General features: G+C 48.5%; 1 protein-coding gene and 1 long non-coding RNA gene across 2 annotated transcripts; both read left to right on the top strand.

Moving 5' to 3' along the window:
- Window positions 1–9431: 9431 nt before the first annotated feature.
- Window positions 9432–9671, top strand: TMEM238L (transmembrane protein 238 like). The gene has a single exon (XM_058431216.1). It carries the CDS (start codon window positions 9432–9434, stop codon window positions 9669–9671), a length of 240 nt encoding a protein of 79 aa, XP_058287199.1.
- Window positions 9672–21500: 11829 nt separating this feature from the next.
- Window positions 21501–26136, top strand: LOC131381944 (uncharacterized). The gene is made up of 2 exons (XR_009211020.1): window positions 21501–21685; window positions 25837–26136. It is a non-coding gene; the product is annotated as an uncharacterized LOC131381944 (long non-coding RNA).
- The last annotated feature ends 261 nt before the right edge of the window (window positions 26137–26397 follow it).

The raw sequence follows: 26397 nt of genomic DNA, 5'->3' as shown, positions 1-26397 counted from the left end.
CTACTCAATGAACACCAGGTGCTGGGCTACCAAGGAGAAGGCAGGGATGCTTGTACTGAAAGGGATGCCCAGCCTCATGAGGGGGGCAGAGAACTAAACAAACTACTTGAATCAATGTAATGAGGACTATTATAAAAGTAAATAGGAATGCAGTTTTCACTTTAGGATAACTATTATCAAGAAAACCAAAAACAACCAATTTTGGTGAGGATATAAAGAGACTAGAACCCTCCTAGACCACTGATGGGATTGTAAAATGGTGCAGCCACTGTGGAAAGCGAATGGGATCCTCGAATGAGAATGGGTTCCACCAAAAATTAAACATAGGCTGGGCATGGTGGCTCATGCCTGAAATCCCAGAACTTTGGGAGGCCGGGGCAGGTGGACCACCTGAGGTCAGGAGTTCAAGACCAGCCTGGCTAACATGGTGAAACCCTGTCTCTACTAAAAATACAAAAATTAGCTGAGCCTGGTGGTGCACACCTGTGATCCCCACTACTCAGGAGGCTGAGGCAGGAGAATCACTTGAATCCAGGCGGCAGAAGCTGCAGTGAACCGAGATAGTGCCAGTGCACTCCAGCCTGGGCAACAGAGCGAAAGTCCGTCTCAAAAAAAAAAAAAAAAAAATTAAACATAGAATTACCATATGATCCAGCAATTCTACTTCTGGGTATATACACTCATACCCAAAGGAATCAAAAGCATGGACTCAAATGGATATTTTTATACCCATGGTTATAGCAGCATCATTCACAATAATCAAGAGGTGGAAGCAACCACAGTGTCCATCCACAGGTGAATGGATACATAAAATGTGGTAAATACATGCAATGGAGCATTATTTAGCCTTAAAAGGAAGAAAATTCTGACACATGCTATAACATGGATGAACCTTGAGGACTCTATGCTAAGAAAAAGAAGCCAGTTACCAAAGGACAAGTATAGTATGATTTCATTTACATGAGGTAGGTAGAGTAGTCAAATTCATAGAGACGGAAAGCAGAATGGAGGTTGCAGGGGCTTATGGGAAGGGAGTCTGGGGGGTTACTATGTAATGGGCACAGAGCTTCATTTCAGGACAATAAAAATGTTCTGGAGGTGGATGGTGGCAATAGTGGCACAAAGTGAATGTACTTAATGCCACTGAACTGTACACTTAAAAATGGTTAAGGCAGCAAAGTCTTATGTCACATACATTTTCTACAATTAAAATAAATAATTTTTAATTAAAAAATTAATTAAAAGCCAGGCACAGTGGCTCATGCCTTAATCTCAGCACTTTAGGACGCCAAGGCAGGCGACTCAACTGAAGTCGGGTGTTTGAGACCAGCCTGACCAACATGGTGAAATCCCATCTCTACTAAAAATACAAAAATTAGCCAGGCGTGGTGGCATATGCCTGTAATCCCAGCTACTCAGGAGGCTGAAGCAGGAGAATCTCTTGAACCCAAGAGGCGGAGGTTGCAGTGAGCCAAGATGGTGCTACTGCATTCCAGCCTGGCCTGGGAGATAGAGTGAGACTCCGTCTCAAAAAAAAAAAAAAAAAAATTAATTAAATGGGAATAAGAAAGAAACTAACTTGATTCTCTGAAGATTTGGGCAACAACTGGCACAAGGGTGGGGAACAGGAAAGGGAGAAGAGTGGTACTTGTATTTAATGCCCATTAGACAACAGGACCAGGTTCTAATTGCAGCTCTGTTACCTACTTGCTGGCTGAACCTAGGCAACTCTCTTAACAGCTTTCAACTCTGGAAGAGGAACAGGGCTGTAGGGAGGACAAGGAGACGCTGGATGTAAATTGATGTCCATTGTACATAAATTGCAACACAAATGCATGGAAATATTATTATTATTTGCGGAAAAGGGGCAAGGTTACCAACCTGCAGAGAAGGAAGGTGAAGAGCAGCAAGGAGGTGGTAATGGGAGGATGCTTTTGAGATCTGGACGGGAGTCATGAAGGTTTAGGTCAGCCCAGTAGGGAATAAGATAGGAAAAACAGAAAAGAGGGCTAGAGTTTCCTGAGCTGGAGGGAGGGTCCTCGAGCATGGATTACAGAGGTCCAGGCAGCGCACTTTGGGGAATTCTTATAAGACCCTATGGTAGCCTAACAGAGGAGGAATGAAGAGCTCTGAAAATTGTCAGGGGTCACTAAGATAAGAGTGAATACATTTCTGAAAATACTGACCCTAAGTCCCACCCTGAGAAAAAGGAGGAGTAAATGAAGACCGATTGGAGAGCATTGATCAGAGTCAACATTTTTCCAAATTCTGGCACTATATTCCTGGCAGTATTGGAAGGGATTTCAGTTGGCACACAGGCTCACATTAAAAGGCATAGCCATTTCAGTTTTCATTCAATCTTTCCTATGACTTCCAAGACAAAGCCACTGGTTGGTGCTATTATGTTTTATGTACCTCTCTAAACTTTGTGAGTCTTGGGTCTTTATTTGAGAAAGAGAGCAATTTCAGTAGGCAATAATGTCTAGTTTGGAAATCAGCAAATCTGGCCTACTGCCTGGTTTTGTAAGTAAAGGTGTTTTGTTTTGTTTTGTTTTGTTTTGTTTTGTTTTGTTTTGTTGGAGATGGAGTCTCCCTCTGTCATCCAGGCTGGAGTGCAGTGGTGCGATCTCGGCTTACTGCAACCTCCACCTCTCTGGTTCAAGCGATTCTCCTGCCTCAGCCTCTTGAATAGCTGGGACTACAGGCATGGGCAACCACACCCAGTTATTTTTTGTATTTTTAGTAGACAAGGTTTCACCATGTTGGACAGGCTGGTTTCAAACTCCTGACCTCAGGTGATCTGTCCACCTCAGCCTCCCAAAGTGCTGGGATTACAGTAAAGTTTTACTGGAATGCAGCCACACTCATTCATTTACATATCATCTCTGGCTCTTTCACCATGCAGTAGTCCGTTTTCATACTGCTATAAAGACATACCCAAGCCTGGGTAATTTATAAAGGAAAGAGGTTTAATTGACTCACAGCTCAGCATGGCTGGGGAGGCCTCAGGAAACTTACAAGCATGGTGGAAGGGGAAGGGAAAGTAAGGCACCTTCTTCACAAGGCGGCAGGAAGGAGAGGTGCCCAGCAAAGGTAGATGAACCCCTTAGATCTCGTGAGAACTCACTATCACAAGAACAGCATGGGGGAAACCACCCCAACGATCTAATTACCTCTACTTGGTCCCTCCCTTGACAGGTGGGGATAATGAGAATTATGTGGATTATAATTTGAGATGAGATTTGGGTCGGGACACAAAGCCAAACCATATCACACTACAATGGCAGTGTTAAATGCTTGTAACAGAGATCAACAGGATTCCCTGCAAAGCCCAAAACGTTTACTATCTGGCCCAATACAGAAAACGTTTGAGTACCCCTAGTCTGATTTAATTACAATTGTTTTGTGTTCAGTGTATTTATTCCCAAGTACTTTCTATCTAAGTCACACCAGTTTTTCACTGATGGTGACAGTAAGTGTAGTTTTAACAAATACATTTTTTTTTTTTTGAGACGGAGTCTCGCTTTGTCGCCCAGGCTGGAGTGCAGTGGCGCAATCTCTGCTCACTGCAAGCTCCGCCTCCCAGGTTCATGCCACTCTCCTGCCTCAGCCTCCTGAGTAGCTTGGACTACAGGCACATGCCACCACGCCTGGCTAATTTTTTTGTATTTTTTTAGTAGAGACAACAAATCCATTTTTAAAAATTAACAAAATAATATAATATTAACAAACAAACGTAATATTCTATAATAAGAGACGTAGATTGCAGGGAATGTTACACTTATGCAATAAGTGAGGCTTGATAAACACTGGATTACGAGAGTAGGGAACGTTGAGGGATTTGAGGATGGTGAAGATAAAGAGCCTCTTTGGTAGAGGTAAGGGATCTGAAAGATAAAATGGGTCTGGGAAGAGGATTTCATGAAAATAAAGGATCTGTACCCATCTAAGAAGGGTGAGACAGCACTGCACGTCCTAATAGATTTAGCGAGGGTAGTGTGGGGAGGCCAAGGGATGGGCAGCTGCAACCAAGTGAAGCCGAGGTTGGCAAAGGGGAGAAAACGATGGTGCCAGAGAGTCATGGGTGGATGCCTTCCAACCCGGGGTTTTCCTTACATAAGCATCATGGCAGAAATGTAAAGATTCCCAGTGGCAACCACAACAATAACATTTGCCCCTGTTTACAGAGTGCGGGTTCTAAGCACTTTACACCCATGAACTCACTTAAGCCTCACAGTAACCCTGTGAGGAAATTGAAGCACAGAGAGGGTAAGTGACTTGCTCAAGGTCACACAGCAGGTGAGTGGCACAGCCAGGCACTTTACTAAGCTCTGCACCATGAAAAGGCAGGCAGGCCTAATGAACAGGCCAGCATGGCTAGACCCACCCAACATCTGAACCTGCCACCCAGAAGGTGACTGGGCCTTTGTCATTCATGGAGTCAGGTCTGGGATCTGTGACACTGGGTCAGCTGAGCACCTGACTAGTCCATCCTGGTCTCAGTCGCCTGCCCTTTAGGATCCAGGTCATGGAGAAGCTGTCATCTAGTGACATCACAGATGACAAATCATGATGACTTTGCCAAGGGAGTGACAAGGTCTCAGTTGCCGAGAAGGGGCAGAGCTGTGAGGCAGCAGCAGAAAGACAAACCTCTCAGAGGCACAGGGGTGGCTGCAGCCCCAACAGCCCAGCAAAATCTCAGAAGGAGAGAGGCAGAGGGGCCCTCAGTGACAAAATTGGAAGTTGCAGGCCAGGGCCTAGGCACCTGCCTGTGCCTCCCACACCGTGTTATGGTTCAGAAAGCAAATGTCTAGAGGAGTGTAACAGATGCCTACTGTCTTATACTTCCCTGTTTTTGCAATTTTTTCGGAAATTATTAAATTGCAATATAATCTGAAATTATATCATTCACATGTCAATTATTGCCTCCACTCTTAGCATGTTATCTCTGTGATGTTAGGTCAAGATCAAGATCACACTTGATCTTGATCCCGCTGCCTGACCCATAGTAGGTGCTAATAATATTGGTTCAATTTAAATCCCACTTCAGCTCAAACTTCGAAATGTGTAGGGGTCACTTAGGGTTACCCGCTCATGGAGAATGAGCACCTTGGTGAACAGAGGGAACAGCAGCCAGAACCCAAGCAGGGTGAGAAGACCCCACCTTCTCAGCCTCTCGCCCAGGGACACAGACAGAGCCAACAGCATCTCCGTGTCCCCAGGGGAGACCAGGAGGGGTTGAAGCATTTGTCCCCGTGCCTGGTGGCATGGTGGGCCACCTTTAATCGGGAGCTGACTTTGCAATTATGTTTTTTTCTGAAAGCTTGGTTTGAGAGTCTAAATTTTCTATCTATACTACAGCTAGAAATCAAAGGATGTCCAAATAAACAAACAAACCTTTTAGCTATTGCTATGGGCTGTGGTTGAATTCTGTCCTCCCAATTCATATGCTGAAATCCTAACCCCTAGTAACTCAGAATGGGACTTTATTTGGAAGTAGATCTTTGCAGACCTAATTAGTTAGGATGAGTTCATACTGTAGCAGGATGGTGCTTCTTATAACAGGGGAAATGTGGACACAGACACGCTCACAGGGAGAACGCCACATGAAGATAAAGGCAGAGATCGAAGCGGTGCATCTACAAGGCAAGGAACGTCACAGATGGCCAGCAAGCCACCCAGAGCTAGGGCCGAGGCCTGGACCCCATTGTCCCTCACAGCCCTCAAGGGAACCAACCCTGGAGACACCTTGATCTCAAGACTTCCAGGTTCCAGAACTGGGAGATGACACATTTCTGTTGTTGGAGCCACCGCGCTGTGGTGTTTTGTTACGGCAGCCCTGGCAAAGCCTGCAGCTGTTTCCAGCTGTGGATCCAGCTTTGGCAAATGAGCAAGTCCCAAAGGATCTCCGTGAGAACAAGAGGGTGGTGGTGTTCTTCTTGCTAACGGGGGTGCAGCAAACTGCTCTCTGATCACCTGCCCCTGGTCCACGCCTGCCTCCGCCCAGGCAGTTTCTGGTTCCCACACTTGGAGCCACCCGCCTCACTCACTTTCATCTCCCTTCTTTTCTTTCTAGCCTGCCCCCTCCAGGGCTCCAGACTCACCTGGCTTTGCATCAAACATCACAGTAGGTCTCTCCCAGCTGTGCAAATACCGAGGCTGCCTCAACACCCAGGAGTGGTAACTTTGGGAAACAAGAGTAAGAAAGATACACAGGGGCAGAGGTGGAGGGGTACTTCACAGCCTAGCCAGTCACCTGGAGCGGGGCCATGGTTAGCCATTTGCCAGAATGGCCAGGTATTATGAGAGGGAACGCAGACCATGGAACTGAGAGTACGATGTGGCCCATTTCTGTAAGGAAGAGGGATGTTTATGGTTCTGCAGGATGCGTCCCAAGGAGTTCCTGCTAATTAGCTCTGGATACTGAAATAGCAAATGGTTTCAATTTTCTTCCTTTTGCTCGTAAATAGGGCATAGTATTTTAGCCGGAAACGCGTATGTGAGCGTGTTTGTGTGTGCAAAAATAGTAATACAGTCATCCCTCTGTATCTGGGGGTTCCATGTCTGTAGATTCAACCAACCATGAACCTAAAATATTCAGAAAAACCACAAATATAAATAATAATGCAATTAAAAACATGAATAAAAACATAGTATAACAACAACTATTTACATAGCATTTACATCATATTAGGTATTATAAGTCATCTAGAGATGATTTAAAGCATACAGGAGGATGTACGTAAGTGTTTTTTTGTGTTTTTTGTCATTTTTTTGAGACAGGATCTCCCTCACTCTGTTTCCCAGGCTGGAGTGCAGTGGCATAATCACAGCTCACTGCTGCAGCCTTGACCTCCTGGGCTCAAGGAATCCTCTTGCCTCAGCCTCCTGAGTAGCTAGGACTACAGGCATACATCACCATACCCGGCCAATTTTTGTGTTTTTTGTGGAGACGGGATATCCCTATGTTGCCCAGGCTGGTCTCAAACTCCTGAGCTCAAGCAATCCGCCCGCCTCGGCCTCTCAAAGCTCTGGGATTACAGGCTTGAGTCACTGCACCCAGCTGCGCATAGGTTCTATATAAGGAATTTGAGCATCTGCAGATTCTGGTATCCCCAGGGGTCCTGGAACCCATCCCCCACAGACAAGGGACAACTGTACTGAAAATCTTGAGTAGATCCAGAACCTAAGGAACCAGCATTTCCCTGGATGTTCGATGTCTATGTCGAGTGAGGCTGACCAGAAGTGGGGTAGAAGGGGAAGCTTTCTTTGTTATCTGCTGCTGACTAGAAGTGGGGTAGAAGGGGAAGCTTTCTTTGTTATCTGCTGCTGACCAGAAGTGGGGTAGAAGGGAAAGCTTTCTTTGTTATCTGCTGCTCTTTGACCCAGCGTATTAGATGGGACAGCATTGACCAATCATGCTGGTTGACTGAGAACCAAAGGATTTTCCAGCATGCAGAAATTTTAGTGCTGTCCATGGTGGACTACAGCCACACACACAGGACTCTGCAAAGGGACCTGGGAACCTGTATATGGCTAGACCAGAACTCATCAGCCCGGCCCTGTGCAGACACAGCAGCAGTGCTTGTCCTAGCACTGGAGAGAGGCCATTGCTGTCCATCAATAGTTTTTCCCAAGAGACTCTCTCCTACTCAAAGCGGGGAACAATACATTGAAAGAGTCATGGCTTCCCCAGCAATGCGAGGTGTTCCTGTAGGTACCTGGCCCCTTCCGAGGACCTAGTGGGACAGGTGGCAAGTACTGAGAGGGAGATTGGCCTCAGCTACTTCCCACTTTGAGATGCTCCAGCGTGTTCACCTGGCTTGGCTCAAGTCTCTTGGCGTTTCAGATCCTAAGAGCTATGGTTTAGGTCATCCCCTGCCACCTTCCCCAAAATATTTTCTGAAAGTTTCTTTCTCATCCTGGCTTATTTTACACATAGAAAAACAAAGGCCGGGCATGGTGGCTCATGCCTGTAATCCCAGCACTTTGGGAGGTGGAGGTGGGCAGATCACCTGAGGTCAGGAGTTCGAGACCACCCTGGCCAAGTAGAGTTTGAAACCCCGTCTCTACTACAAATACAAAAATTAGACAGGCGTGGTCGTGGGCGCCTGTAATTCCAGCTACTCCAGAGGCTGAGGCAGGAGAATTGCTTGAACTTGGGAGGCAGAGGTTGCAGTGAGCCAAGATCACACCATTGCACTCCGGCCTGGGCGACAAGAATGAAACTCTGTCTCAAAAAAAAGGAAATCAGCTCCACCTACTTATTCTCACCCACTGAGGAAGGCAAAAGTGAGAGTGAAAATTATTTTCATTTATCTGGGGAAACTGAGGCCCAGAGAGGTTTGGTGCCTTGTTCGAGCCTCCCTGTGAATCAGGGACAGAGGGGTGGCTGTCTGTAGCCCTGCCAAGGACTGCCGCTGCATTTTCCTCATTTGATGTTCACGCCTACAACCCCTGTGAGTGGCCACGGGGATAAGATCGCTCCATTCCATGCAGAAGGGACGCAAGCAGTGTCTGGAAGGGCTTACAGGGTCATCTATTACGAGAAAGAAAATGAACATAAAATGAGTTCATGTAGAAAACACAGAGGCAACAGGCCACGGGAACATCCCTTGACTTTTGCCTGGGAATTGCCCTTTGGTCCACACAGAATCCACTGCAGGAAGAGGCCAGAAGTTTCTTCTCACCCTGTTGTCTTCTCTCTGTCCCCTCTCTGTCCACTCTGTCTTTTCCATCTCTGCCCCTTTTCCGCCCTTATCCTTCCTGTCCATCATCCTAGGGAGCTCAGATCCTTCTGTCTGCAGAGTGAGGACTCTACAAGGAGGCAAAACTTCTCTTGCTAACAGGGACCAACTCTTACAGCAACACTTCAAAATCGATTGATGTTACAAACTCTTGTCTATGTCCTTTACTAAAACCTTGCCCCCCAAGGAAGAGAGTAGGGCAGAGAGGTGAAGAGGAATGGAAACTCCACCACTCCACCCCACTATACTAGATGAAGCAGCTGTGCCTCTGAAACAGGGCACTCAGGCTCTCTGGCTCCCAGGGGTTAGAGAACAAGGCACAGAACAGCCCCTCCCCCAGAATCACAGGACCGCCAACTTGGCAGATGCATCCAAGGGCACCCTGACTCCTCTGCCACGTGGATTGTAGGTCCCAGAGATGAGCAGCCCAATTAACAGTGATGTCAGACTGTTTGGGTCCAGATCATTCCTGAGCCATGAAACAGTTAAGAAATATCCTGCCCCACTGGCTGCCATGCTCATAAAGGTAGACCCACGTGTACTTCCTTGTGGCTCCAAGACGCGCCGGCTCGCTCATTTGCTTACACCCAGCAGGCAGAGAAGGCAGCAGCAGGCAGGACCGCCACCCTCCCATGCAAATCACCCCCGGGAGTGCAGCCGGGCTCCTCCCGCTCCTCCTGGGCAATGCTCCTGGGGAGTCTGTGGGGAAGATGCCATCCAGGCCGCTGTGCGCTCTTCCTCATCCTCGCCCTTCTGCTGGACGCAGTCGGCCTGGTCCTTTTGCTGCTGGGGATCTTGGCCCCCCTGAGTTACTGGGACTTCTTCGTCTACACAGGTGCCCTGACCCTGGCTTTCAGCCTACTGCTCTGGATCATCTGGTATTCCCTCAACATCGAAGTTTCTCCTGAAAAACTGGACCTGTAGTTTGGCCATGGGTAGAGGAGAAGAGATGCAGGTGCTGTATGCAGACATGTCTGTGAACCTGGGGTCCTTGGGCAGCAACACATTGCAGCTTCCACCTAGCAAGCCACGCCGGGACCAGGTGAGTACACACAAGACCTACCTGGCAGGGTGGCCAGAGAGGCTTGGACAAGTAGGGGCAAGACCAGGCCTCCTGGGGCTGCATGAGCAAATAGCCAGACACTGCACCCTGACTGGGGATCCTGTGGCCTCAGGTCCTGCTGGGGTGGCCAGCCAAGAGGACATGGGGCAGGTATTTTCTCCTCTGGGCCCTTTTCCTCGCAGAGGCTGGAAAGAGAGTCTCGACAGCCCCTTCCACCCCTGATATGCCATGAACGATCCTGACTTCCAGGCACAATGGGAAGTTATCCCTTTAGCTTGGAACTTGGGGAGTAAAAGACCCCATCTGGGTTCTCTGTTGGGAAGAATCTCTGCTGGGGAGAAAAGTCTTTAGCACGGGAGAGGATGGAAAGTTCCCCAATGACTCTTGTGCCCTTGCATGCATGAAGGGGTGTGAACTGGGCTACGGTAAAAGCAAACAGAGCAGAACCACCCAGAACGGCCCCTCTCATTCACTTCCTCCCTGCACCTGCCCAGATGGGATACATAAAGGGGGGTAGAGACTACTCGCCTCCATGCCCACTCAGTGCACACACCTCCTCTCTCTGCAGTGTTCCCACCCCACCCTCACTCACACTCACACGCAGCCAACACATGTGCCCAGCCAGTCTCCAAGACCCAGAAGTCAAGAGAGTTTGGCTTCATGGATTTCATCAGCTGAGTTGCACACCACATCTCAGTCTATTGTGTACAACTAAAGAGGCAGAGAGTTGTAAGATTTTTTCACATCAAGACAGAGTCCCAGAGATAGAGTGGTCTGGTCCTTACAACCCTGAATTAGAGATGGACAGCTCTCTCCAGGGAACTGAAGTCAGAGCCATGGTCCATTGGGCAGCCATACCCTCCTCCCCAGGTGGGCCCAACCTGCACGCAGGTGTATCCAGGCACTCCCGTTTCTTACTCCCTTACCAGAAGTAAGAGCAAAGGTCGTTGCTGAGTTGAAAGAAGGAAATAATAATTGCGTCTTTTGTGGGGGATTACACCTGACTCTCAGAACTCAGAGAAAAGAGAAGCAAATTGAAGAGGTCTCAGTAGAGTAAGGTAAGCCCATACCTAGGAAACGATGTAGAAAAAGATGAGAAGTCAGTCCCACTCTGATCTTCAACACTTGTTATCTGGGTGATGTGGGCCAGGTTGCACACTCTGAGCCTCAGGATTCTCATCTGTAAGATGAGGAGAATATTTCTGGCCCTTATTGCTGCAACAATCGAAAAGAGATAAGGCAGGGAAAGGCTGTACAATTGATGTGGTTCTTACACCAGATGCCAAGCATACAAAACACATAATCTGGGATGAGTTAACTGACCCAAAGTCCAAATGTGAAGTACCTTGGTGTCTCTCAAATTGGTAGTGGTGGGGGTCAACTCACACTTTGCATCAGGAAACTTCAGAGCAAAAAGGGACCCTGATTTGTGTGCTGGTACGTTGGAATGTGTTAGGTAGGCACTGTGCAAGACACTGGGGATAAGAAATGAGACACATGGACCAGGCACAGTGACTCGCACCTGTAATCCTAGCATTTTGGGAGGCCGAGGCAGGCAGATCACTTGAGGTCAGGAGTTCAAGACCAGCCTGGGCAACGTGGTGAAACCCCATCTCCACCAAAAATACAAAAATTTACCCATGCATGGTGATGCACACCTGTAATCCCAGCTATTCAGAAGGTTGAAGCAGAAGGATTGCTGAAGCCCAGGAGGCACAGGCTGCAGTGAGCAGAGATTGCACCACTGCATTCCAACCTGGGCGGCAGAGTGAGACCCGTCTCAATTAAAAAAAAAGAAAAAGAAAAAGACACATGACATGGGGGCTCTACTCTCAGGGAGTTTACCATCAGGTGAGAAAGACAGACACTCACCAAAGATTCACACTTACAGAAGTACAATAACAAAGTCAGGTCTGCCCTAGGAAAGAGAGGAGCATCCTCCCACAAGAATATTCAATAGAGAAACTGACCCAGAAGATGGAGTCAGGGAAGGCTTCCTGGAGGAGGTGATGTTAGGCTGAATGCCAAAGGAAGGGTGGGAGGTGAATGGAAAGTCTTTCAGGGAGAGGCAATGGCTTGGGCAAAGGTCCTGGGATAACTGGAAATAAAAGACGACAGGGAGATTGAAGGGCAGAGAGCAAATGTCGGAGAGGTTTAGGGCTCTGTGGTAGACAGAGGCCAGATCTGGCAGGGCCTCCAGGGCCCTCTGAAGGATTTTGTTCATTACTTGAAGAACAATAAGAATCCATTGAGGGCCAGGCGCAGTGGCTCACGCCTGTAATCCCAGTAGTTTGGGAGGCCGAGGCAGGCGGATCACGAGGTCAGGAGATCGAGACTACGGTGAAACCCGGTCTCTACTAAAAATACAAAAAATTAGCTGGGCACAGTGGCAGGCACCTGTAGTCCCAGCTACTTGGGAGGCTGAGGCAGGAGAATGGCGTGAACCTGGGAGGCAGAGCTTGCAGTGAGCTGAGATCATGCCACTGCACTCCAGCCTGGGCGACAGAGCGAGACTCTGTCTCAAAAAAAAAAAAAAAAGAAAGAATCCATTGAAGAGATGTAAGCAGAGGTAGGGGCTTAAAGTAATTGGACCTGTGTTTCCAAAAGACCACCCCGGCCACAGTATAGATTATTATGGTTGTGATTATTACCAGCTGAAACCCATTTTGGGAGCCAAGACAAATACCCAAACAACACAGAGTCCCCAGTGTGAGGCTCCCTGCCCTGAACAGCCTTCCCTCATTGAACAGAAATTCAGTAGCCCGGCGCTGAAGAACATGGGCCATACCTACACTCTCTGGCTTGAATCAAGTTTTATTCCTTTCCAGCAACGTGACTTGGGGCAAGTTACGTCATCTCTCCGTGCCCCATTACTCCAAATATGTAAAATGGAGATGGTGCTAATAATAGCCACTGCGTCATAAGGATGTTGCCCACATTAGGTGGATTAATATTTGTTCAGCACTATGCAAGTGATGACTAAATAAAGCGTCAGTCACGATGCAGGTAGCCAGCACATTACAGAGGGAGAGGCCCTGAAGCATTAGCATCAATTCTAATGGCAATTATAACATTAGGATTTTTCAGTAGATATGAGACTGAATGCTGCTCCGGAATGCCAGGGTTTTGTCCTGGTTCAAAGAAACTTTGGAAGTTTTAATATGCTCTTTATTGTATTCGTTACTGACCCTCCATCCCCTGACACATTTCAAGGATGGCCCAGAGTGACAGATTCGTGTGTGCTGAGACCTGCTGTCAGCACGTTGCTCACTTATGGGGTTGCCCAACCCTCCTCCACCCCATGGCCTTGGGCAAGTCATTTTATTTCCCTTTAGAGTTAAAGATATGGTTTCCGGCCGGGCACGGTGGCTCACGCCTGTAATCCCAGCACTTTGGGAGGCCGAGGCGGGCGGATCACAAGGTCAGGAGATCGAAACCATCCTGGCTAACATGTTAAAACCCTGTCTCGACTAAAAATATACAAAAATTAACCAGGCGTGGTGGCGGGCACCTGTAGTCCCAGCTACTCGGGAGGCTGAGGCAGGAGAATGGTGCAGACCAGGGAGGCGGAGCTTGCAGTGAGCCGAGATCGCGCCACTGCACTCCAGCCTGGGCGACAGAGCCAGACTCCCTCTCTCAAAAAAAAAAGATGTGGTTTCCAAGGGAGGTTTCAAACTGTGTTCTGCCAATGTCCCTGGAAGGGAATTGGGCCTGGGGTGAGGGGCAGAGTGAGGGGACAGGAGTCCAGCAGCCCTACCCACCCCACAACACACATTTCACCCAGAACAGTGGAGCTCTCAGCAGCTTTGCACATTAAACTGGCACGTAAGACTTGACATGAACACAAGCTTCTGATGCCAAAAAATATTTGAAAAGCAGCTCATCTCAATTCCACTACAGCCTACGACCTTTGGCCTATATGTCAACGCCAGACACAGTCAGGATTTATGGGTGGACTGTAACTGGCTTTGCCAGCTCTCTCATTCTCAGAGCAGGGTAAAAGGAAAGAATGTGGGCTCCCTGCATTCAGAGCTGACGCCAACTTTCCTAGCCCAGCCTTCAGAGGCTCTGTAAGATGAGGTTGAGGCCAGGCACGATGGCTCATGCCTGTCATCCCAGCGCTTTTGAAGGCCAAGCCCAGAGGATCACTTGAGGCCAGAAGTTGGAGACCAGCCTGGCCAACATACTGAAACCGCGTCTCTACTAAAAATACAAAAAATAGCCAGGCATCGTGGCATGTGCCTGTAATCTCAGCTACTTGGGAGTCTGAGGCAGGAGAATAGCTTGAACCCGGGAGGCGGAGATTGCAGTGAGCCAAGATCGTGCCACTGCACTCCAGCCTGGGCGGCAGAGCGAGACTCCATCCCAAAAAAAGAAAAAAAAAAAATGAGGTTGATAGGACCTGCCCCCACCCTGCCCCAGAGATGAGGAGGTCCCATGCCCGGTCCGGACAGGGCAGGGGCCTGGCTGCCCCGCAAGGGCCTCCACCCACAGCCTGCTTGGTTCTCCAGAGACAGAGGGCAGGGTGGCTGCTGAACCTCAAAGGCACCCCCCAGGAAGTTTCAGGGCCAGAGGCTGATTTTTATAGATCAGCTGTGCTCCAAGAGAGACAGGCTGCCGTTTGATTTTATCACCTGGTCGCTGTATTTTCAGATTTTTTTTTTTTGCTCCATTTTCCACTCCTTGGTTATTTCCTGCAGATAAAGATAAGTCCCCAAGCAAAGTCAGATGAAGACTCTTGTCCTTTTTTAACAGGGTGTCCAAGACTACACACCCAAACAATACACACACACCAACACCCCACACACGTACACACACATCCCTCTTCTACTACACGTGTTCATGAACAAACACGCCCCCCACACACTCACACCTACCACACACACACCCAGAAACACACACTCACAGAAACAAACACACCCACTCTCACACCAACCAAAGCCAAAAGGCTCACAGCCTTGAGCCTTGGGAAATGAAACTTGTTCCTCCACTTCGACTTTTTCCAACAGGCAGCCTCTCCCCTCTGCCCACAGAGGAGGTCAGTGGAGCTGCCAAGACAGCTCAAAGGTGAGCCTGGTAAAAAGCCCTCCTCTCCTGCTCAATGAGTCTGTGCCCCATGCAGACACAGTGCCAGGGCTGTGTGGAGGAGCAAACATTTCTCTGATCTCTCCAAGGATTTTTAATCTAAGGGGAGAGATAAGGCATGTGCACAATACTTCACAAAGTTTCCAAGGGAAAATGCGTTGCGGGAGATAAGCACAGTCTTGCCAGGGCTCTGAAAGCTGAGAGGAGGCACAGAACCTCCTGGCTGGGGGAAGCGTACTGTGTGTGGTTCTGGCTGGGCTGCTAAGGAACAGGTAAGAATGTGACAAGCAGAGATGGCACAGGGACAGCAGCGGTAGGTGGTGGGTAGGGGGGCAGTCCAGGCAAAAGGAAGGACTGCAGAAACGAAAGGATTAGGGTGTCTAGGAAAAGCTGAGCAGACACATTTGCCTGGGGGTTGGGGTCTTCAGTGTTGGCTGTGCAGGACTTTGAACACCAGGTGAGGAGGGTTCTGACACCAGGCGAGGAGGGAGGTGCCTTCAATGGTGTTAGATACTAGAGAGCAGCATGATCAAGCTTTGCCTGTAGAAGACTAACTAAGCATCGTGTGCAGAATGGATGAGAGAGAAGCAGCAGAGAGATAGCAAGGCCATTCGGCAAACTCAGGTGGCAGGTAATAAAAGAGCTCAAGCTGAAATGATGGCCACGCAGGGGAGGGGAGAAGAGCAGAGACTGCATGAGTGGAGAACGGCCTGTCCTGTTCTACAGCAGGTCGGGGGTGGCATTGTCAAAGACTTCAGAAAGCACCCCCCGGGGCATGGAATGAGGGAGGTCAGAAGAAGGCATGAGTTTGTTTAAAATGATTCATTTTCTTTTGAACATGCAGAGTTTGATATGTAAATGGTGTATGAGCAGAACTACCTAATTGACATTGAATGTGCAGATTTTAAACTCAGAAGAAAGATCAGATGTGGAGGGAGAGGTTAGGGGTTAGAGACATGTGGATGAGATTACAGAGGCTGAGGATGTAGAGAGAAAAGGGATTGGGAGAGTGTGGAAGGAAGGAAGGAAGGAAGGAAGGAAGGAAGGAAGGAAGGAAGGAAGGAAGGAAGGAAGGAAGGAAAGGAGGGAGGGAGGGAGGGAGGGAGGGAAGGGGGGCAGGAAGAAAGGAGAAAAGAACACTAAGATTCACTGAACCAGGCCCTAAGGTTGCACATTATCCCATTTCACCCTATCAACAAGGCCATGAGAAAAGTATTATTATCATCATCATCATTATTATTCCCCTCTCTTACAGATAAGGATAATAAGGTGTATGGAGGTTAAGTAACTTGTCCAACATAATGGAACGAGGCAGTGATCGAGCCAGATTGTAAAACCAGGTATATCTGACCCTATGGTTTATGCTCTTTCCATAAGACCAGGGGTAGGCAACTGCAACCTATGGGCCACATCGGGCCCACCTCCTGTTCTTGTAGATAGTGTTTTATTGGAGCACAGCCTGGCTCATTCACTCTCATATTATCTATGGCTGTTTCATGCTATAGTGGCAGGGTCGAGCAATGGTAACAGAGACCATGTGGCCTGCAGAGCCTATGACATTTACTACCTGGCCCTTTACAGAAAACATTTGCCAGCCCTGGCCTAGTCACGTATGTTTCCTATAGGAGCCAGGTCAGAACCTTGAGCCATGCCTGCATGTGGGGAACCAGAAAAGGACGGCAGATGGAAGAGCCCAAATGGAAGTTCCCAGTAATAATATGGAAGAGACGTTATGCCAATGGCAAAGAGGACAAAGAAGGACAATTATCAAGAGTGAGGGGAACTGACCATCAAATGCTTCAAAGCCATCAAAAAAAGGCTGAAGCCAAGGAAAGGCAGTTAGGCAGACCCAGCAATGTGCCTTTCTCAGTAAATTGTGGAGACAGAAATCAGATGATGCTACTTATCGAGTGGCTGAAGATGGGTGAGGAGCAAGTGCAGATTCATCTTCAAAGTATTTGGTGATGAGATTAAGAGGGTAGGGCAGTCACCCACTGGCAGAACCGTGCTAAGGTGGGAATTTTTAGAGAAGGGATATAGGACATTGAGCAAGACAGTAAGTGGAGGAGAGAAAGTCAGCAGAGAGGAAAAGAGGATGCTGAAGTGATAGATGAAGATGAACCTGTGATCACATCCAAGGTGGAGGTTGAGACAGAATCCACAGAGCAGAGAGGGGTAGGCATCAGCTTTGCCTGCAAGGAAGGGTAAGGAGAGGGAACTAAGATTTGATGAGAATCTTGATATTTATTAAGCCAATCACTTATTTTCATGATCTCATTCAGTGCTTACAACTCTGTGAGTGAGGGATTCAAATTTCCATTTTCCAGGCAAAGGAAGCTGAGTCTCATGTGGTTTCAGGGCTAGCCCAAGGTAACAGTGCCATGGAGAGGCTGCTCTAGGATTCAAGCCTATGTCTGGCAACTCCAAAGACTATGCTGGTTTCACCACACACAGGCTTGAAATTGATGGATTTGGGTTGGGGGCTGATCCATTTTATCTTACTTGGTTCAACACAGGTCCCATCTGATGGAGGAGAATCAATTCAAGGAGATACCCTCCCTTTACAGCACACCGTTTAACAGCATCCAGGAGGAACGAGAAGCTGCAATGCTGAGGCTTTCAAAGTACTCACAAGGATGCCCGAGAACAGCTGTGATGCCAGGCTTCTGGCAGGTTCCAGGCTCCCTCACAAGCCCAGCATCCCTGCACCAGATCTGACATCGCTGCTGCTGTGCCAGCTGTTTATGAAGGGCCTGAGTAGCTAGCAGGTTTTATGGCAGGAGCCCTGCCGGGGGCTTAGACACCAAAAGAGAAGTCTCATCCTCTGCAGTTCTTCTTGTGAATGTCCTTTTAGAAAAACAATTAGAACCAACCACAAGCACCGAAGTCCAAATGGGATCTCCTGCGAGCACATATCAAGCAGGATTGTTGCTATTTCTCCTCACTGGCTCTTTGGACAGACTGTGTGAGCTCCTGGAGGGTTCCACTATATCTACCCTTTGATACTGACCAGTTGGCACATGGTGACATATTCCAATGTGCTGATTGCAAACGTGAACGTACAGCCAGTGCTATGTGCGGGAAGACTCTCTCCTCCTCAGTGGGGCCACACTGTGCACTATTAATGCAGCCCCACTTGTTTGCACAGCCTGGCCATGCAGTGGCTCATATCGAGCTTTTAGCCAACTGAAACCCCCTGTGCATTTTTCTGGCAAGCCAGCTAGGCCTCTGCTATGCTGTCCTTGTGTCTTTCATTTGATGACTTTAAGGGCAGGACTGTTTTTAGCTTAAGTTACAGCTGGTCAAGTCCAGCCCCAGGACAACAACTCTGAGGGTCAAGCCTCATAGGCTAACCAGATAGATGTGCCCTGCTTTGCCAGCCACCGGAGCCCGACCTGCCCTACTAATTTATATTTCCCCTGGTCTCGTTTTGTACTTTTTATTTATATTTCGCCCTTAAAGTGTATGTGTCTTTCATAAGCTGCCTCCAATCTTTCATGGTACGAGGCAGTTACCTAAATAAAGAAGGAGATTTGGCCTTTGTTTTTATGTAACAGGACAGATTTGGAAGTCTTCGTGATCTCATGACAGTTCTCCCAGTTTTAGGATATCCTTTTCCCATTTGTTTAACCTGCCTTGGTGCAAATCCTGTAATTCTACACTCAGTACAGTGCCTCCAGGGAAGGGACACGTAGATCATGGTGTGATAAAGACAGAGCAAGGATGGGCGCGGTGGCTCACGCTTGTAATCCCAGCACTTTGGGAGGCTGAGGCGGGTGGATTACGAGGTCAAGAGATGGAGATGGTCCTGACCAACATGACGAAACCCCGTCTCTACTAAAAATACAAAAATTAGCTGGGGGTGGTGGCACACACCTGTAGTCCCAGCTACTTGGGAGGCTGAGGCAGAAGAATCACTTGAACCTGGGAGGCAGAGGTTGCAGTGAGCCGAGATCGTGCTACTGCACTCCAGCCTGGTGACAGAGTGAGACTCTGTCTCAAAAAAAAGACAGACCACAGGTTATCCTGACACCATGAAGTCTCCTGGCATCTCTGTGCTCTGCCACCAGCCTACTGTCTCTGAATTGGGCTGGACTCAGAAACCTGAAGAGCTATCACAAAAGAACATTTGGAATTAAGAAGAAAGATTTCTTTCCTACTCAGAATCTCCCCCAAACACCTTCACTTGTAATCCTCTCCATCTTCCCAGTTGGAAGTTTCTTTCTATGTCTGAGCTGACTATACAACGTGAGGGACCAGAGCCTCTTACTTGGGGTTCTAAAGTTCACAGGGAAGGAAAAGTTGCATGTAATCAAAATCACTCTGAAAAATTCCTTGGGAAGACATTGTGTTGGAGGCCACATGACTTCTCTTAATGAGACCAGCATAGTTGTTTTGTTTTGTTTTAATTCTAGAAGTGGAACCATTTTCTGTTTTCTTTGGCTGGGTACCAATTGCAATCATTGGCTTTCACTTAGTAGAAGCCACATTGTTCAAAATATGCACATCTTAAAAAACTAGGATCACACTTAGGCCAGAGCACATGTTCACATCTAAGAGAGATTGAAGGAGCTCAGAGTGGCTGGACAACAGAATCTGACCTCACATGTCACACTCACTCTAGGGAATTTCCTGCACTATTTACATCATCCTCTCTCACACTTGGGCTGTTAGTCTGCAAGTTAAATGCATATATGATGGTTCTCCATATAGAGCATTTGTTCGACCCAATTAGAGGCCATGCTGCCTGGTAGAATGACTATAGAATAAATCTGTGACAATAGGAGTAAGGGGTGAATTAAATGCAGTCCCTGCTGATTACTTACTAGTCTTTAGATTAGCCTGCAGGAAGAAAAGGGAGGCCCACAGAGGAGGATTTCCTGGAGTTTATCATTGACCACCCAGCAACCACATTTAAGAACTGAAACTGAGAGGGCCACCTAGACAGTGCATGTGGAAATTGCAGGGCAATCCCTCCAGGGCAAGGCTTGCTCCGTACCCGAGCATCTACAAGGACACCACTCAGAGAGAGTCCTTACAGTACAGAATTGGAGGACATGAGCCCTGAAGCCATCTTTTTTTGTTTTTGTTTTTTTGAGAAGGAATTTCTTTCTTTCACCCAGGCTGGAGTTGAGTGGCGCGATCCTGGCTCACTGCAACCTCCGCCTTCTGGTTTCAAACGGTTCTCCTGCCTCAGTCTCCCGAGTAGCTGGGATTACAGGTGCCTGCCACCATGCCCGGCTAATTTTTGTATTTTTAGTAGAGACGGGGTTTCACCATGTTGGCCAGACTGGTCTCGAACTGCTGACCTCGTGATCCACCTGCCTCGGCCTCCCAAAGTGCTGGGATTACATCTTGAAAACCATGGAGCCATGCTTCTCCAACTGTATGCAAATCACTTGGGGATCTTGTTAAATGTACATTCACAGTAGCTCATGCTTGTAATCCCAGCACTTTGGGAGGCCAATGCGGGTGGTTCTCTTGAGTCCAGGAGTTTGAGACCAGCATGGGCAACATGATGAAACCCAGTCTCTACAAAAAAATACAAGAATTAACTGGGCATGGTGGCACATGCCTGTAATCCCAGCTACTTGGGAAGCTGAGGCGGAAGGATCACTGGAACCTCGGGTAGTTGAGGCTGCAGTGAACCGTGATTGCACCGCTGTACTCCACCTGGGTGACAGAGTAAGATCCCGACTCAAAAAATAAAATAAAATAAAAATATATACATTCAGATTCAGTAGGTCTGGAGAGGGGCCTAAGACTCCGCACTTCTAACAAGCTCCCAGGCCATGCTGCTGCTACTGGTTCCTGAGGCACTTTGAAGAGAGAGGCTCTCAAGCAACCCGATCATTTCAGGGATGTGGAAACTGAAACCGCAGGTAAAGCGGCTTCACCAAGTTCAAGCAACTGAAAAGTGACAGATCCAGGTCTGGAGCCCAGGTCTCCAGGTTGCCAGTCAAGGCCTCTTTCCTCTCCATAAATGGCTGACTGGCTTCTCCCGAGCCCTACTGAGCCTCAGGCAGAACAAGCAAGCGAGCAGGTCAGCAGCTGTGGAAGTGAGGCACGCTCACACTGCCGAGGAGTCATGCACCTTCCCCCCTCGGGCCTCACCCCGGCTGTGCCGCGTGCCCAGGAATGAGCAGGCCTCCACGCTGCTCTGTGTCACTTCAGATGCCAAAGCGCTGAGCCCATGGGTGCCCCTCACGCAGGGCAGGGTGGGAGGAGGAAATAGGAGGGGCCACAATGCCACCAGGCAGCTCCACATTGAGCCCGACTACGTCTGATCTGGACTTGTCCTCCCAGAAAGCTCTCCACCAAAGGGCTGGGCATGGTGAGCCTCCTGCTGTTCCCCAGGCCCACCTCATGGCCCCTCCTCCTGGTCATTCCCTCTGGACGCAATTGGGTCTTTTCAGTGACCTGAACTCTGTCGACCCTGCCACTTACAGGCTGAGTGACTATAGGTAGCCCTCTCCTATTAGGAGGTAATAATAACGACATCACAATCACAAGTGATCCAGCACCAGTCTTCAGGACTTCTGCAGCCTCCTGAATTGGCAAATACCTTAGAAGGTATCATGCCTCACGTCTGTAATCCCAGTACTTTGGGAGGTTGAGGCAGATGGATCACCTGAGATCGGGAGTTCGAGACCAGCCTGACCAACATGGAGAAGCCCCTTCTCTACTAAAAATACAAAATTAGCCCGGTATAATGGTGCATGTCTGTAATCCCAGCTACTCAGGAGGTTGAAGCAGGAGAATCGCTTGAACCCAGGAGGCGGAGGTTGCGGTGAGCCCAGATCACACCATTGCACTCCAACAGCAAAACTCTGTCTCAAAAAAAAAAAAAAATCTAAATGTAGAGCTGTAAATCTTAGGCCATCACCTCCTGATTCTAGGGCTATAAACCTGTTATTTTCAAAGCTATTTAAAGTAAGGTTTGCCATAATGACCAAGTCCACATTTCTCACAACCTCATCCCCATGGCTTATTGCAGAGATGACCAACAGGACCCACAAAACCAGGGGAAGGCGGTCATACTAGGTGGAAGGGCAGCCCACCCCCCAATCAGTAGCCTCTAAGTCCCTCAGATTGAACTCATCTTTCAGTGAAATTACAGTACGATTGAGGAAGGGGAGCTTATCCTGGCTGGATCACAAGCTGACCACCACCATTGAGGCAGGCTCAGAAATGTATTTGCATAAAGGATCGAAGAGCCTCCTGGGTAAAAACAAACCCTAAGCGTTCAGGGAGTCAGGCAAACAGGCTTGGCCTAGTAGCAGAAACTTCACACGGGTATGTTCGGCTTTCTTTACCTTCCAACTGCGTTTGTTCTCAGGGAAAAAGGGCTGCAAGAAGGAATAGACTGAATTGCGGGGGAAACATACTCTCTATGATACTGGGATGCCCATCTCAGCACTTGAAGGCATCCAGCATACACTTGTGTCTGTTCCCGGTAGACAGAGTAATAATCTGGCAGAAAAATAAAACGATAGATGCCAACTAATAGCTGACTGAACTTGTTTAAGAGCTGAATCAGTTCTTCCAAGACTCCCAGAAGTTTCTTGGCAGGGCAGTCACACAAGGGGAATAGGTGCTAGCCAGGAAAGCAAGGATAACAAAAAAACCATTTCTTGTCAGGGGTTTTGGGAAGAAAGGCTCAGAATACCAGAAGCTGAATATGAATCTGGGAATACCACAGCTTTGCTGTGTGAGCCAGTGCTGTGCACAGATCCAAGGACTAAACAAAGGGAATGGCCAGAAGCAGGTGCCTCTGACTTTACAGTAGCCACATGGTTTCAGACTTACATGCATTCCTTTATTCAACAGATGGTCACCTCGGGCCTCATTCCAGCCTGGGTCCCAAAGACTGCCTCAACCGGAACATGGAAGGTTCCTTAGCATTTGACGCTGGTAACTTTTAGAAAAGGAAGGGAAAAGTAAGGTACAGATTCCCACTGGGGCCACCCTGCCATCGGACATCTCTGCCATACCCCATACTGCACTGGTCTGTGTGTACCCAAACCCCCCAAGTCAGCATGCAAATAATTTGCACGCCATTTCTACACACTATTTTGTAAGTTAACACCTTAAATGCCTAATTCGACACACCTCTGCTTTCCAAGTTTCGGCACCCAGTTTACTATTATCTCTTTCTTTTCTTTCCTTTCTTGTTTCTCTTTCTTCAAACCGGCTGCTCCTGCACCAGCCCCAGACCTCGAGAACAACGCTTACCTATTTCACTTACTTCACTTCCAGCCAAAGCCACAGGCTTATCCCTCAGTGAAAAGGACAGAGGCCCTCCACCAAAGCTTTTTTGTGTGTTGGGCAAATACCCAACACGCACAGCCTCAGCTTGGATGTCCTCTCACCCCTGACCCCATCTTTCTGACTAATCCCCTCCACCCCCTCATCAATCTGGGGCTCTGTGGCCCTCCCTTCCCAAGTTGACATCTACCTCCCTGGCTGCAGCTATTCAGAATCTGAACTCTGACCCCTGCCCAGAACCTCTCATCCTGAAGGAGAGTCCAGGGCTACAACACCCAATGCCAGGCCTCTGTAGCTCCCTGGGAACAGTAGAGCAGTGATTCTCAAAGTGCAGTCCCTGGACCAGCAGCCTCAGCCTCCCCTAGGAGCTTGTTAGAATTGCAAAGACTTTAGCACTCCGTAGAGTAACCAACTCATCCCAGTTTCCCCAGGACTTTCTTGGGTTCAGTATTGAAAATTGCACATCCTGAGAACCCTGATCAGTCCTGGGCAAACCAGGCTGGCTGGTGGTCCTAACTTTATCCTAGACCTGCTAACGGAGCAGCTACGGGGGTGGGGGTCAGCAATGGGTATTCAACGAGCCCTCCAGGGGATTCTGATGTCCGCTCAAGTCTTAGAACTTCACCTCAAAGGGTTTTTGATGCTGAACTTGTGCCTGCCTGAGGGCTGCCCTCTGGGTGAACCCCTCTTGTCCATCTTCTCTCTGGGCACAGGAAAACAAACCATGTCACTTGGAGTCCTCCCAGACTGCACCAGCCCCAAGCAGCTCTATCAGCTGTGAAGAACCTCAAGTCCTGTCCAGCTCATACCATCTTAAGTCACCTGCAACAGGTGTCCTTGCTAGCTATGGGGGTGCACTCATTTCTCCTCCCAGCTCTTTCACATTTCAAATTTCAAGGAAGTCGAGTTTCCTTTTGTTTGGGGAAAAAGTCATGTGGGATGGGGGAGTTTGCTGGGCCTGGTGTACAAAAAAGGAGGGAAGAGGCAGGAGAGGGGTCTGGGTGGGGTGGGGGAAGGGTGAAAGGTATTGAGGGAATGACGTCGATGAAGGGAGGATTAAAAGAAGGCTGGGATGGAGAACAGTGGTGGCAAAGCCATGGAAGAGAGAAAGTGAGACACGAGTAAACGGGAAAAGGTGTTTCTCAAAGTGTGGTTCCAGTGGACCAGCTGCGGCAGCAGCCCCTGGGACCTTGTGGGACATACAGAGTCTCAGTCTCACCACAGATCTACTTAATCAGAAACTCTGGGATTGGGTCCCGGTGTCTGCAGTTTAAAAAGTCTTCCCGGCCGGGCATGGTGGCTCTTGCCTGTAATCCCAGCACTTTGGGAGGCCAAGGCGGGTGGATCACAAGTTCAGGAGATTGAGACAATCCTGGCTAACACGGTGAAACCCCGTCTCTACTAAAAATACAAAAAATTAGCTGGGCGTGGTGGCGGGCGCCTGTAGTCCCAGCTACTCGGGAGGCTGAGGCAGCAGAATCACTTGAACCCAGGAGGTGGAGCTTGCAGTGAGCCAAGATCGTGCCACTGCACTCCAGCCTGGGCGACAGAGGGAGACTCCATCTCAAAAAAAAAAAGGCCTCCCAGTGATTCTGATGCCAGCTAAGGTCTGAGAACCACTGGGCAAAGCAACTGTATTTCTTTAAGCAAGCATCCTACTCCCCTTGAGGCTAGGTTTTCTCGTTTTCAAATTTCTGCCTGGTTATAGTGGCTCAGGAGAGAGACGGGGATTCTCCTAATGTGGCTCTCTCAAATAACACCTCTTGCTGCTGGCCTAAAGACTTCCTGAGTCACACATGGGGACAAATGGCTGTGACATCTGCCTTTCCCTCATGGCTCTCACTGTACCATTGGTCCCGCCAGCCTAGGGCAGCTCTAGACTGGGCTGCCTCTAGTGCTGTGTCATTTCCAAATCTAGTCAATATCAAAACCCTCCTTTATAGTTTTATCTCCTCTCTCCCTTGTCTTGACACAGGTTGTCTGCCAAAGAGGCTGTAATCATTAAAGAATAATTAATTGATTTCCCCATGATTTATTAATCAAACATATCCATAACCCCATAACTGGGTATACAAAAACATAAAACAAATGTATTATGATTTCCATTAGAGTTTTTGAAACATTTAAAACAATCCATTACAATTTCCATAAACCCCTGGGGATCTGGGAGGAACAAATGAAACCAGAGATCCAGATCTCAAAGGCCTGTGTGAACAAAGGTAGCAAAAGACGCAATCAACTAAATGCCTGTTGGCGCTTGTCACTCTCCCCCAACCCTCAGCTACTCAGGACTTTGTCCCCTTTCACAAACCCCACCCCTTCCCTTTTCTGGGAATCCCCAAATGGCTTCTCATGTGGGCTCACAAACACACCCAGTACTAACTCAGCGGGGTCTGTGGGCTAACTGCTGCTTTGCCTGTCCCCAGCTGCTCAGCCTTTCCCAACCTGGCAGCCCCTACTAGACCCCACCTCCACCTCCTGCAACATAAGGCTTCATTTTTCACCATTAAATCCACCAGAAAATGCCAGAGTGTCTGGCAGTGTGGCAGAGTAGGGAGGCAAGGCCCGGTGCCCCAGCGGTCCCCTCTGTCACAGCAATCTCAGAGCCATGCTGCTTGGGCCACACTGTGATGCAAGGTGCTAGAAAATTATATTTTCCATGTCCACCCCCAGGGCCCTGCTCACACAGGAATTCATGGCAGAATGGAGCTAGGAGGCAGATGGAGCGATGGAGACCATATGCTCAGGATTCCTCTTCCCCTCCCGTGACAAAGGCTTTGCCCCTGCTTCTGGCTGGAGGCGCCTGCCCTCTCCTTGCTTGGGACACTTGTCAATCAACACACCTTAATGACAGAGGAGAGAAGAATCAAGACCTGGGGATGGAGCTGGAAGAGGCCGGCCTCGAACAAGGAATATCTTGAAAGCCTCTTTTTATCATTAAAGTGTGTACGAATGTTACCTTTTACTCCATCATACACTTGTGCTTGTCCACTGTGTTTTAAATGTCCTCAGATCTTCAAGTATAATGGCATCGTCCTACCTGCGGGTTTAACTTTCCTCTGGCACAACGATGTGGACCCCCAGACAGTCACACAGCACAGCTGAGAAGGAATTCTCATGGCTGGCAGCAATTCTCTGTCATAGGCTGGGAGGCTCTTGATTAACAAGTTTCAGATTAGCCAGGGCTCAAGATCAAGAGGCACTACTCTTTATTTTATTTGGTTTTATATTTTA

Source organism: Hylobates moloch, unplaced genomic scaffold, assembly GCF_009828535.3.
Source record: "Hylobates moloch isolate HMO894 unplaced genomic scaffold, HMol_V3 SCAFFOLD_19, whole genome shotgun sequence".
Taxonomy (NCBI): domain Eukaryota; kingdom Metazoa; phylum Chordata; class Mammalia; order Primates; family Hylobatidae; genus Hylobates; species Hylobates moloch.
The sequence above is the reverse complement of the archived record's forward strand: the minus strand, read 5'-3'. Positions and strand labels throughout refer to the sequence as shown.

Bases quoted from the DNA above. Each gene is read 5' to 3' on its own strand.
- TMEM238L (XM_058431216.1), top strand. From the start codon at position 9,432: ATGCTCCTGGGGAGTCTGTGGGGAAGATGCCATCCAGGCCGCTGTGCG.